The sequence below is a fragment of the Haliotis asinina genome, chromosome 12 (genome assembly GCF_037392515.1).
Source record: "Haliotis asinina isolate JCU_RB_2024 chromosome 12, JCU_Hal_asi_v2, whole genome shotgun sequence".
In the NCBI taxonomy this organism is placed as follows: domain Eukaryota; kingdom Metazoa; phylum Mollusca; class Gastropoda; order Lepetellida; family Haliotidae; genus Haliotis; species Haliotis asinina.
In genome coordinates this window covers 21,770,417-21,784,687 of record NC_090291.1, presented here as the reverse complement: position 1 = coordinate 21,784,687, position 14,271 = coordinate 21,770,417, and the positions used below count along the sequence as shown (strand labels likewise).

General features: G+C 39.2%; 1 protein-coding gene across 3 annotated transcripts in view; it reads right to left on the bottom strand.

Moving 5' to 3' along the window:
* LOC137259016 (puratrophin-1-like) overlaps positions 1-14,271 on the bottom strand; it is a 166,810-nt gene that overhangs the window by 87,828 nt on the left and 64,711 nt on the right. For all 3 annotated transcript variants that reach the window (XM_067796717.1, XM_067796718.1, XM_067796719.1), the window contains exon 3: positions 1,062-1,518. In XM_067796717.1, the coding sequence (XP_067652818.1) occupies positions 1,062-1,518 (457 nt within the window). The remainder of the gene's footprint in view (positions 1-1,061; positions 1,519-14,271) is intronic.

Genomic DNA, 14,271 nt, shown 5'->3' with positions numbered 1-14,271 from the left:
AACGCACACATCACAAAATCCCCAAAAATCAATTCAGTAAAAATGGAAACTGAAAATGATTTCCGATTTGGCTTTGTAATTGGAACACCATCACCAGGTAGAGGAGATTAGATTAGATTAGATCCTGTTAGTCTTTTGTTGCACCTCTCCCCTACAGAGATCCCAAATGAAACACATGACAACATATGATTGAGGATCCCACCCTGTCACAAAGAAATACTACCTCATAGAGATTGTGAGGCCTAATAGATCTTGAAATAGGATAAGTATTAATGAACTCTATCATTTATATTTAACTATTAACTAACATCAAAATACTTTGATCTGATCCATGGACAATTACATTAAATAGCTCAGCTAATTGCTCTTGTGAAGCAGTTGGATGGAGAACATTGCAGGATTTGTTGATCCTTCAACACTGAACACTGAACACTGAAAACATCCATCTATTAAGTGGCCTTTGAACATTTGCAATTCCTTGGGAACTGAATAAAGTATACATTTATTCTTGCCATATTTGAATTGATATCATACTAGCAATGATATCTGGTTTATTTGTTTGATGTTAAACATGGCCTCAACCTAGGCCACAGAGACCGGCAATGATCTCATCAATACATTTTCACAATCATTGTTTTATAATGTCAGAATTTAAACATCCACATGAGAAAATGGCAGCATGGGGCAAGAACATGTGTTTAGTTAGAACTGCATCAGACTCCAGGATTATAAAGGTATAACCTTCTTGAATATATTCAACAGAATGGACACAAGCAAAACTGATTCTTGGTAGGTTAAATCAAGGTTATAAAAATGTAAAACATCTCAAATTTCAAATGTCACATACAAAAACAGGACACTACTGGATATGTATAACACTTTCATGTTCAGTCTGGCTACCTTGATAGCCATGGTTCGAATTAGATCAGAAATCTGTAAGCACTATTCACATTGTGGCTACAATCATCCAGCAAAGTTTCAAGGGCTTCATAGATGGTGAAATAAGTTAAATATGAATGGATCAACGGTAAATCTGATAAACGTTAACAAAAAAGGCTTACCATTAACAACTGCAGAGTCCGAACTGAGGTTAGTTTCCTGACCCCCAGATATATCTGATTCCTTTGAAACACTTGCACAACTCCCAGAATCCTCTATTTCCATATCCCCAGCTACATCCTCCCAACGCAAGCGCTGGATCTTTTCCTCCATCATGGCAAGGCAGTTCCGCAGAACTCTTGGCCAATCTTGATCTTCCATTTTAGGTGGTTTCTTGCGTACCCAATCCATTGTGAACACTTGCCTGTATTCGCTTTCTAATACCAGATATTCATGTACACCATCCGTACCCTGGTACCTTAACACCAAACACGGACAATCCCTGCTCTGCGTACATACACAGAAAAGAAATTCTCCCTCCGAAAGTTGTTCTTGGTCAGAGGTGATGTAGATGTGTACAATGACTGCTCCCTTGTATCCAAGTGGCCAGTCATCCTCGGCATGTTGGGTGGCGCTTAACTGAAAAATGAAGATAATCATCAGTCTTTCTTCTCTATCACAACATGATATCACAGGACAAACTTCTGGTCATGCTCAAGTTGGCTTCACTAGAAACGAGCCTGGACTACTGATTTGAGGACTTTCCTTATGTTATATTACTTTTAAACAAGTTGTTGAATGTTCCGTTACCCTGTGTTATTTCATACATGGAGGACAGATTTTCACTCACAATACAGAATCTACAGTGGTTCTGGCTGATTCTATGACAGACAATATGTCTGCACTGCACAAAATATGTAATTCTGGGAAAATACTGACGCACTACGCAGGTCATGAAAGCATTTTATGAATGATTGACCCAGTGCTCTGCAATGGTGGCCACCCACTCCACAGGTGTAATTTGTCAGGCTGTCACTGAAGCCCTATGCCATCCAATCCACAGGAATAACTTGTCAGACCGTCACTGAAGCCCTGTGCCATCCATTCCACAGGAATAACTTGTCAGACCGTCACTGAAGCCCTGTGCCATCCAATCCACATGAATAACTTGTCAGACTGTCACTGAAGCCCTATGTCACCCAATCCACAGGAATAACTTGTCAGACTGTCACTGAAGCCTTAAGCCATCTTCCCACAGGAATAACTTGTCAGACTGTCACTGAAGCCCTATGTCACCCAATCCACAGGAATAACTTGTCAGACTGTCACTGAAGCCTTAAGCCACCATAAAATCAGTGCTGCATTATGTCTGTGTCAAACTAACTAATAGCAACAGTATTTATTAAGAGTTAACCATATGCAGTAATTTGTCCATCCAAAAAATCATTCTCATAATGATAAAATTCTAATGAGAAAATGGTTATATTTCTAGTAATTTTTGTCATCTCGTTAGGTTTAAAGTGCGGGTGTGAGAATAATGCTCACCAAATACTGTCCCCTCAAACATACTACAAACATAGTGGATGGTGCAAAAAGGTCTGTTGGCAAACATTGCTGCACAGAGAAACCCAGTTGAACATACACATGTATACACATGTGAGTCTGTACCATAGGTGCCAATGTCATCATAAATCCCTCCAACCTGATGAAAGCTCAGTTGATCTGAATACCACTGCAGTGGGAATCACCACTGACAAAAGTCTAGATCAGTTGTGCTTTACATGTTGCACCTTTTGAAGTTTTCACCAGTATTGGCATAAATCTGTCATCTGCTGGAATCGACTAAACAGGCAGATATGATGGTGATTCACAGAACGAAGGACTAAGAAATGAAAAGAGTAAATAGCATGAGTGTTATACTTTTAATAGTCTTTCAACTCTGTACCTTCCAGCAATATAATGTAGCCACGTTGCTAGTCTTGTCAAAAGTGATGGCAATAATACACCGATCTCCTTACATGTCTAAGTCAAAACAAATAGGGGCAATGACTACTTGACATTTACTCTGTTAGCGGCAAATACATCAGACTACAGGCTACACATGAAAATATATTTAATAAATTTGAAACTTGAAGTAACAGTTTAATGTACAGTGCAATAAGGTCATTTAACAAACAACTATCAAAACAAGGTATCATAAATTATCAATGACATGCTATTATTTTGTTTTCATTGTGTGAAATTGGTCATCTGTTTGCCAAGTTGACATTTTACAAGTAATGAAGAATGTTACACTTCTGTTCGTGTAGAAGCTTGGACATCCTAAGTAACAAACTGTACCATATTATACCTTGGAACATGTGAAGACAGTCAACTTTATATTAAAAAGCCACCGAAACAGAATGGAATCTTCTGACTGACATCTTGAAGAACCAACATACTCAGTAAACAAATTCATACCAGACTGAAGTAACATTCTGTCACAATGTTCAAATATACATTTTCAGCTGATATCAAAGCAAGGTGCAACCTTTCGTCTATGAGAGTCTAAACTGAAAACTTATTGCCCTCATCAATAATATTAAATGATAATGATAATGTTTACAACGAAAACATTTTCTGGTGGACTTCTTACAGGAATCGAGACATGAGGCATGTGTTGGGCCATACACCATTATTTTCAAACCACAACTTGCCAAGAAAAACAAGAATGTGGACATCCAATTACCACGCACAGAGCCTGACACATCACTCTGGATGTTTGCACATGGGATAACGTCCCGTTAATACAAAGGTGGAAAAAACTACTTTAAACACAAGCTATATTTTGCACACACCTAAATTGGAGGGAAATGTGACAAGCATTTCCTTGAGGAAAGTTTTCACCACACACTGCAAGCAGTCTTTTCCTATTAAACAAGTTACACATTTTATAAAGAATAAAATTCTAAAATTATCAAACTTGAAACCTTCCTGGCATATATTATATATGTGATATATTCACACAGATTGTTAATAAAAATATTTACATTATGTTTATATGATTGGACTTGTAGAATGCCCAAATCTGCTGTGAGATTAACACCTACAATACACAATACACACCCACCCAAGCAACAGGGAAAGTGAGAAGTGACACATACGTTTGAATGACATCCCACTTAGCCTTAGATTAAAATTCATATCAGGCATAAGATCTTCTTCAAACAAGAAAGTAATCCACTTGGCCCACGAGCTAGCTGTTATCTAATACTATAGAGGGGTTGTGATGTTAAACTCCAGTGTAGCACAGTGTTTATCTGGTAGAGAAGGGGCCTCACTGACCTATAGGTCACTACCCGTGACTGGCTTCCAAAGACCTATGCCTGTGTGTTGTTAGACAGTGGTGTAGTAGCAAGATGAGGGAGTCAGCGAGAAAATCCGTCACATGTTTTATTTTGCATGTTTTTCCTTTTCATTTCTTCGTTCATAGTGTTTGCATTCCTGATACTAATATATTAAACCATATGCATGGAGACACAATGTTTTGGTCACACATTTCCCTGTTTCTGGAAAATCGACTTCAGCCATCACAGGCTTACATTTGCAAAGAAATTCACTAAACTGACTTTGATCACTTTGACTTGTGACAGGTCATGGTAAAGGTCTAAAAAAAGTAACTTAGTTGTAGACATATCCAGTAGACTGGGCGAGGATATGTTACCTGAAGGGTTTTGCACCTGTGGCCAGGTAAGTGTGACACAGGTAAGATCCACACAGCAGATAGGGGCTGGGAGGATAATTGTACATCCATCTTTACCACCCGAGGACAAAGATGCAAGGCATTGTCAACTGGGATGAGAACATTACTCGTAATCGGTTTCTTCATTGGCTTCTATGTTTGATGTGGTTTCTGGACCATGACACAAACATTCTGTATGTATATGCTAATCACATCCTACATCATGTGGATGTCCTGATCACATCCTTCATTCTCTATATGTCCCAGCCACATCCTACATATAGCTATGTCCCAGTAATGCACATCCTACATCTACGTATGACAATGTATTTGCAATCTACAACATATGTGCCCTATGTCGTAGCCCTACAACCTATGTGTCCTGATCACATCCTACAACCTATATGAGTCCTGATCACATCCTACATGTCCTGATCACATCCTACAACCTATATGAGCCCTGATCACATCATGCATCCTATGTGTCCTGATCACATCCTACAACCTATATGTCCTGATCACATCCTACAACCTATATGAGTCATCACATCCTACAACCTTTATGTCCTGATCACACCCTACATCCTATAAGAGTCCTCATCACATCCTACAACCTATGTGTGTTCTGATCACATCCTACAACCTATATAGGTTCAAATCACATCCTACAACCTATATGTGTCCTAATCATATCTTACAGCCTATATAGGTCCCGATCACATCCTACAGCTTATATGTGTCCTGATCACAGCCTATATCTAGGTAGGATGAATGTTTCATCCCTGAATCCAGAAGAGAAAAGCCCATGAATCCTAGGGACAAGACAATGCACTGAAGTGAAAGAAAGTATTTCTTCAGTTCTGAAACAGTTCCAAATGGCGAGTGTCAGTTTAGAAAAACTACACCTATATCTACTCGCAGTGACTCACTCTGGGCACACTGCCAGGAACACAGATCATCAACACTCTGTACACACGGATTTGTAGAAATCCACAGCACTCAGCTTAAAACATTCTCATTTATGATAATTGATTCAACTTTTGAACTATTTCAGTTTTCTAGTACTCCATGGGCTGACATAGTCAGTATTGCACTGGTACACTAAATTACTCATGAAAGAACCATAGCCATGATAGAGCTACATCCAGGTCTGTCTACAGGTTGTGGAGCTTAGTAGTACTGGCCACATCTACCTACAAGTGATGGAGCCACATTCTGGTCTACCTACAAGGTATACAGCCATGGCCAGATCTACCTACAAGTTATACAGGCATGTACGGTTCAAACTATGATTGTTGGAGTCATCACAGACAACAGGAAGGGGGCTTGTATGATGTTTAGGTTAGTGTGCTGAGGTTACTAGCATCCAAAAACAGCACAAAAGTGTTACTAGTGGCTGAATACTTTCTTACAAGAACTTTGAATAATGTTTAATCTGAGGAAAGCACTTTATACACTTGTGAATGTTAAAGATGTCTAAAAATTGTGTTACTGAACTACATCTGGACTGACTTTAGTATGTTTTGTGATATAAAATGCACCAGAATTACATCAGTTTTATTTCAGGAATAGAGGGACCAATGATAAAGATCAAGAAGCTCATATGTGGAAAACATTATGGTAACTAATAACTAATAGCTCCATGTTGATTGTTTGAAGAAAAACATTTTAGACATGTAAATAATGCAACAGAAGCTGACATTACACAACTGTTATTTGAACTGGAATCAAAGACTGGCCATCATACACCATAAAGTAATGAGGTTATGACAGCTGAAGACTTTTCCATACATGAACATTAATATTTCAAACTAATCTTTTGACAAATGAACTGCAGGTTTTATCAATATGGAGAGGCTGGGCACCTCAGCATGACCAGCAACTGACCACAATGAAATATCGTTCAACACAAATCCCCAATCTGATATTGCAAGATTCCATTAACCTCAGGTCAACATGTTTTACTATTTGCTATTTTGACGACTTTTCTGGATAAATTAATAAACCAATCCATCACAGAAGGACGGGTGTTGATTCAGATGTGGCCTCAATTACCGGTCAAGATTGGTACTTGGAAGATGATGGACACGTAATTGGTGAGAGCTCTCTTGTGAGAGGTACAAATTGACATGTCCAGTTGAAGATGCACAGTATTAATGACCTATGGCACAAATACTCGCCAGACTGGCAGTCACTTTTCAACATGGCTGCTTGAGCATTTAAATTAGTCTTGCCAATCAGCTGGACTGGCCACCATTTGTCCATGACATGGAGTAAAACAGACTTAACAGCTATGCTGGCCATATTACTGAAGGCTTCTTGTCCATAATACAAATACTGCTGGTGATAACAGTTCCAGAAACTAAACATGTTTACTATGTACTGTTCAAACATTATACAGTATTATCATTCCTGTGATAAAGTGACATCATTGAGTAAACACTGGTTGTATACTGTTTGAGAAATGCCTCATGGAAAATTCCATTGAAGTTAGATATGAAAATGAAGTTGTCAACACCTACAACCAGCCTGCACTATTTGTCAAACAGACCTGCCACATGCAGTGGAGGTCCTGCGAGGTAGATGAAAGACTGTCTGATGTCAGCAAGTATACACGTGTATGCTACATAAAGGCATGAGAAGGCCATATGTGACAGTCATGATGCCACCATTTAGGAAACACAGCAAATGTCTGTCATCCCCTTCAAATAGTGTCTCCTAAAATGTCAGTATTTACCAATTTCAAGAACCAGACAATGCTTAGCATCTGACACATCTTTGATCACTGGACATTTCACAAGGTCAGATGGGTAGCATCACTATATACAATATGTAGCCGAAAACCCTAAATAAAAGCTGGGAAATGATTTGTGGCTAGTCTGGAGGTGCAGGTTTTATGACCCTTTCTTATAAGTCCTGGTGGCTGGTGAGTGACAGGGTGTCACGATAGCATCTTCTCACTTACAATCATCTCACAGTTATTGTAAGCCTGTCTCAACCTACTCTGGGCTTTCGAGCTTGACTAGCAGCCTCAGATATTTGGGAAAATTAATAAACTCCCATTTGAAAATAATAAGACTGCTGGTGAATACTAAGTGATGTTCCAAATTTAAGCTTCTGTTTCTGCATCATCACAATACGAGTCATGCAGTGACACCTCATACTCTACATCTGTCAGTGTTTGTTTATCATACGTGATGACTGAGGGATTATAGAGGGATCCCACTATACAACACAGCAAAGATCCACAAATGAGACATCCTTGTGCTATGTTAACATCTAACAGGAAACATCCCTTTTAAGTATGCTGTTGTAATAAAGCATTAATATTCAGGGCCAAGATTTTCAAAGTTCTCTTTGAGCTAAGATAGTCATAAGTTAATGTAATGTAACTTGGATCTGGACCATCTTAAGGCTAAGAAAGCTTTGACAATCTAGGTCCATCCCTGCAGTTCCTGCAGTCCCAGTCTCCCTTTAAACAATGGTCACACACCTCATCTTTATATCGAAATGGAATAAACTGTACCATTACAAACAATCTTAAAATATTACCAGTCAATATTGAGATATGTGAAGGTCAGATTGTGGTCAGTTGACAAATTAAAGCCAATGACAGTCAGCAGCCACAGGACTCTGCGGTAAGTGAGGTCAGTCACAGAGCAAGCCAACACTATCAGTCACTTAATATCACTCCCCTGGCAAAATGTGAGTAAATTAATTCAATTAATGCCTGACTGTGTCATTAAGGCCCTATGTCCACTGTTTATGACAATAGTAAATCTCTTGGTGACCATAACCAGCCCAGAAGAATTATTGAGTGGCCATTTTCTTGCCAAATTAATCTGTCGTTAAGCTCCTCTAAGCTTCATCCTTTTCAAGATGGACAGAGCATGGTGAGTTTAATCTAAGAAGTCTTTCTACACATGTCTAATTACTAGTAGCTACAGCTGTCAAAAGCCACTTGAAGGAACTGCAAGTAGTCCTTCATCTTGGAATAGGCATATCTAAGCTTGGTACAGGAATGGACAGGGTTCCTTGCACCTTCAACAAACCAATAACCTGGATTTGGACAATGATTGAACAAATAGAGGAGATATTATGATCAAAAATGAAGAAAACGATAGGGCGAGCACCTTAAGGATAGGTACTGAGCATGTTTCAGTGATAAGTTTGAATAGAAACAAATGAAAGGACTGAACCCAGACTCACCATCTACAGGGCTAGCATCGTCTCAATCTACATGAGAAATGACCCATTGTAGAAACATGAACATGATAATACAATCTAAACATACTTGTATATTAAACTACATCGAACCACCTATAACACTGAACTATGCATAAGTAACTCTACCTTAATAAAAAGTGTAAACATAATATACTGATAAATGGGAACATACTTACAGCTCTATATCCACAACACTCTCCCTTAATACCACAATCACATACACATTACAGCGTTCCAATAACCAGAATTAAGAATCAACAATGGTCTACATTCCAAGGCAACACAACATGGTACATCCACGGTATGACTGAACGATTACTTGATCACACCTAAAGTAATGCCAGTCAGCCCACTTCCCTGGTAGTGTACAACACTCACACTGTCAGAGGGGGTGTAACGGCCCACAGTCGGTAAGCCTCATGCTCACTGGCCCAGGTCGTGGTGATCCAAGCTCGTAACAGTAACATATACTTGCTGTACCTGCCAGGAGTTTGTGAACACTGGGGCTGAAGACTGATCCCGGTATGACATTTCAAGAATGTTTCAGAAACCAGTATCTTTTTGGGGTATTTGAACCTAGTCTGACACACAATCTGACTTAATGGATATAAGCAGGATCTTTCACATACATTCTGTACTAGGTAACAATGGACTGTGTTAATGAGCTCTTGTATCTACTTTTTCTGAGCTGAAGAAATAGGTCCTTAAGACTTGAAATTATATAAAAGTGTCATCCATTTATACATCCAAGTGCAGAGCCTTAAACAAAAGTGACTTGTTTGTGAGGTAGTTTGTAGGGCAACATATCTGCAGTAGAATTCCTATACACATTCTGCAGGAGTCACTAACAACAACTGAATCCCATAAAAGCCGTCACTGTCGAACTTGGAGGAACCCACAGAATTATGTCAAAGGCCTATTTCAGACTGACAACTTTAAGGCAATGTTTGACTAGGCAGTCCTACAGCTTGCATTGTGGAAATGTATTTAGGCAGATATTGCATACAAAACTGGTCCCAGGCTACAGTCTGCAGTGAACATTACCCATTGAATTGTTATCATGTCACGACATAGGAAGACTGCAGTAGTGTGTGAACTGGCCAAGATAACTCCCATTTTGTGACATCCATCATTGAGCATTGACTATTCTCCATTATTAATTAGTCAAGGCCTGTGGAACATGTATATATAGGCCCTACCCTAACAGGTGACTTGAGACGTGTGCCCTGTGCAGGAATGGCGAGATATGCACCTGGTTATATGAGAACACATGCTGATCTGGGCTCATAAACTAAATATCTTGTGGAAAAACTGTTCATTCTTCAAGTGAATCCGACTGTACAACATACGACATGAATGTCCCTGAGCTGTGTTCATACATGATACATAATCACCCCAACCATAGCATCCAACATGTTCCACTGCCTTCTTAGCTAATGATCTGTCTCGGAAAATATGCATAGCTTTAACAAAAAATGCAATTGAACAGATGAGGGATATCTAATTGTTTGATTTTGTGCTTCTGTTACAACAGGGCTGGAACGAATGACTTGGTTCTGGGACTGTCATATGGAGTAGCAGTGTTCTGAAGTTGGTGAATGCTAGCTGATGTCTAGTCTATCTAGCTGGTGTCCGACAGTTCTACCTGCAGACAACACATTTACTGGGTGCAGCCTATAATGCCTGCTGGATTCCAGAACCTGGATCCAGTTCAAATTATCTCTGGAATGTACAGAATGTAGATCTGACCTGCAGTGTCATTCCGCATTAACAATCTCAGTCATACATGGTACAGTAAAACTTTGTATCTGCCTTCCATTCTAACACTGCACTGACAGAGGCAAATGATCTTTCCAGCAAGGTAAATGTATGACAAGTTTCAGCATGTTTTTGATACCTGTTTTGTTTAACCCAATAAAGTATGAGATGACAGTGGAATATGTCCATGTCTTCAAACCTCCAAAAAGAACCATACTCCACCATCGGTTCTCTATTTTCAGAATAGATCTAGACCTTGGTTTGTAATATGCAAGTGCCACTATTAGTCTGTCTCACAGTCCCTGAAGCACATTATTATTCTGCCTACTGCCAAGTATTCTCTGACGTGCTATTTTCATATTATACAAATGGAAACTTTTGACTTTTGAGACAAGTTTAAATTCCTAAATAATTTTGTAGGTGAGTAGTATAGACAACAGTATTAGTAGTTTGGGATCCTTGGCTGGTCTCCAAATGACATTGTTGGCTGCAAGTTTCCAAACTGTAACCTGTTAGGCAGTAGTGGAGCTTGACTGGGCCACATAACGTGAGGACAGCAGGGAGAAAGGACAAAGCTTAACACGAGGGCCAATAAATATGTTTGTCACAATGGGTTTGTTTGTTACTATCAAATTATATATGTTCAGAGACTAAGCCTTAGTCTATTGCTACTATGTACATACTACCTGATAGAAGTGGAATTAAAAGACAATCCAAGTAAAGTTATCATGACTATGAATCAATATTTCAAGTACTGCTACTACTGACCCTCGTGAAGGACTGTACTATAGATGCATGCTGCATGAACCCTTGCTGTGGTCTAAACCATGACTAACAGGTCATTTTCGGATCAATCAAGATACCCACATACATTTCACCTCTCAGTTTGGGAGCTATATTCTAACCTGGAAAACACATGGAGAGTCAGATCTAAAGACAAAATGAGGAAAGAGCATTAGAAAAAGCACACAGCAAATATTAGCTTATCTCCTGTATGAAATGGGAAGGAAATTGAATTTAATAAAGACTTATTACTTTGTCTAGGAACAAGAGAAATAAATTTTGTCATTCTTGGCAAGATCAGAAGGTACCTGACCTCAATACAAAAGCTTCAGGGTATTGAACCTGTCGACTGAAGCCATGGCTAGATCACAGATGAAGGCGAGTACCCTTCCACTGACAGAACATATTTAGCTAGATTGCAGTGAGGTGTTGAAACACAGGGCAACCTGCAGCTGCAGGCATTCCTTGATGTAGGCTCCTCTAGGTACCAAGTAATGGAGGCTTGGTGAGAGAAGTGTGTGTGCTCACAACACAGAGAACACTGGTACATGTCCTTTAGCTACATACGTTTGTTCACTACACAGTCCCTACAGGTGAACAGTTATCCTCGTGACGTGCACATCCTGCTGATGACCTCCCACACCTCTGTTTTGTGACCCTCACAAAAACACAATGTAAGCGTAATGCCCCTGCAGAGGTTTTGCAGAAAACATTGATGGCTATATTGTATTTAGCGTTCGATTTCCAGTGAACTCTTTTCTAATTAAAACAAAAAATATATCACAAAAACTTCACTTAAATACCAAACATGATCAGATACAGTTGATTAGACCAATGTATTGCTAACAATTTTTCAACTTCAGTACGTTTCAAAAGTTTGCTAAGACTGATCATCTGAAACTGGTTTTAAGCCTGAGACCTGAAAAATGAAAGGGTCGTAATGTGAGCATAATGTACAGCATGTGTTACCAAATAGACGGAGTGAGTGAGACACATCTCTACATCACTTTCACTGAGACCTGTAACTAACTAGTGTTGGGATGTCACTGGTCTTCATAAAGACAATGACACAATGATTCAATATGACAATGATAATGAATCCGGTAACAGGTAGACTCATGCATTTTAGTCTGCTTGGAATAGTTAAAAATAACAACATAAATAAATACAATTTTAAAAACAATACTCTTTTCACAATTTACAATGGGACCTCATGTGATGATCTTTTTCATGAGAAAAGATGAGATTTTAACACAGATTTTAATCACATAAACAGCATTTCTTAAATCATCCAAAAAGCATTTCTACAGCTAAAGTTTCTTCAGTTTCCTTATATAACACAGCCTGATGGGAATGTCACTTTCTTGTAGCCTAAGGACATAATCACCTTCCAAATCAGTTCAATTTCATATGACTGCAGTCTGTCAATACAGCCATTACAACTGGTGCAACACCCACAGAAGCAGTCAATAATGCCATCTGTACACATCAGTGGGAGAGGAGACACTGACAGGCTGGTAGGCACACGCATACAAATATGCAAGGAGACATATTGGTCTCTACGGTCTAAGTCAGACCAGCATCCTGCACCATTAGGTCCTCACACATGAAATGTGCAGTGGAGCATCTGAGCATTTTGTGTGCTGTACCAACAACTTTTCCCATTCTCCTGGCCTTGTTGTAGGCATATATATGAGAATGGAGCAAACAGAGCCACTTGATATCATCAAAAATGTGGCCAGTTGCTATAAAGTAAAATGAATGATGTTTGTTGGGCTCCAAAAAGTGACATAAGTTCAATCAAAAATCAAGATTCAGAGGAATTATCACTGATTTAATACAAATTTCATAAGGAGTATAATATTTTGGCTTTCCATAAAATAGACTGTGAAACATAAAGGAACATGACCACAATGCTGTAAGGATGAAGGTACGAGGACAAAGTGAAACCAGTTCCTGTCAGTGTAACGGCATGGGTGTGCCTGTAGCTGATATCAATGACACATCTTTATGTAAATAACTTCCTCTGAACACAATACACATATCACCTATTTACATTTACTCAGCATATACTTCTGTTGTAAGAATATAATGACTTTTCCCAACCTGATAGGTTCTCAAACTCCGTCAAGTTCTCTTGAGTCCAAGACAAGTTAAGCCTCATTCCCTGCCCACCTGCATGTACCACCTAGCCTGCCACCTGCGATCCACCCGCCCTCCCTATCAGTAGGTGTGATAAGCACCCTGCTGCCCTCCAGGCTGTGGACACACACTGCCAATATTGACTCAGCCCAACATTTCATATCTACATCGGTAAGGATCAGAGGACTCCACACATACTATTTACACTGAACACTAGCCTGGGGGACCAATCTCTCTGCACCCTCTGCCATTGTTTTTATGCATTTATGACACTCCTCCTATCAGACCTGAAGAGTCTACTGTTCTTCTGATGGGGGACCCATAAAGATATTTCTCATCTGATGTTTGTGGACACAGACAGCCTGCCCTTAACTGAGGTACAGTTCTATTTCTTTTCAATTTGCTTAAATTGATTTCAGTTACAGTGGTACTGCTTGTATACTACTACGTATGTTTACATGCACACAAGATCCAAGAGCCAGACCAGTATTCTACTGGTAGTACAGATCTTGGTGTGGTCTGACAATGTTGTGGTCACCAGCTGAATTTCACTGATTTATTCCTTTATATAAGCATCTCAAAAGTATCACAAAAGTTCATTTTGACTAAACCTAGCACACATGCTGGTTAAACTACACACCTACAGCTACTAAACCTGGTTCTAAACCCAACTGAATAGTAACAGAAGAAAACAAGAACATGTCATCACGACATTGACAAAATCTGGTTCTCTAGACAGTGAACATATTATTTGTGGTTAA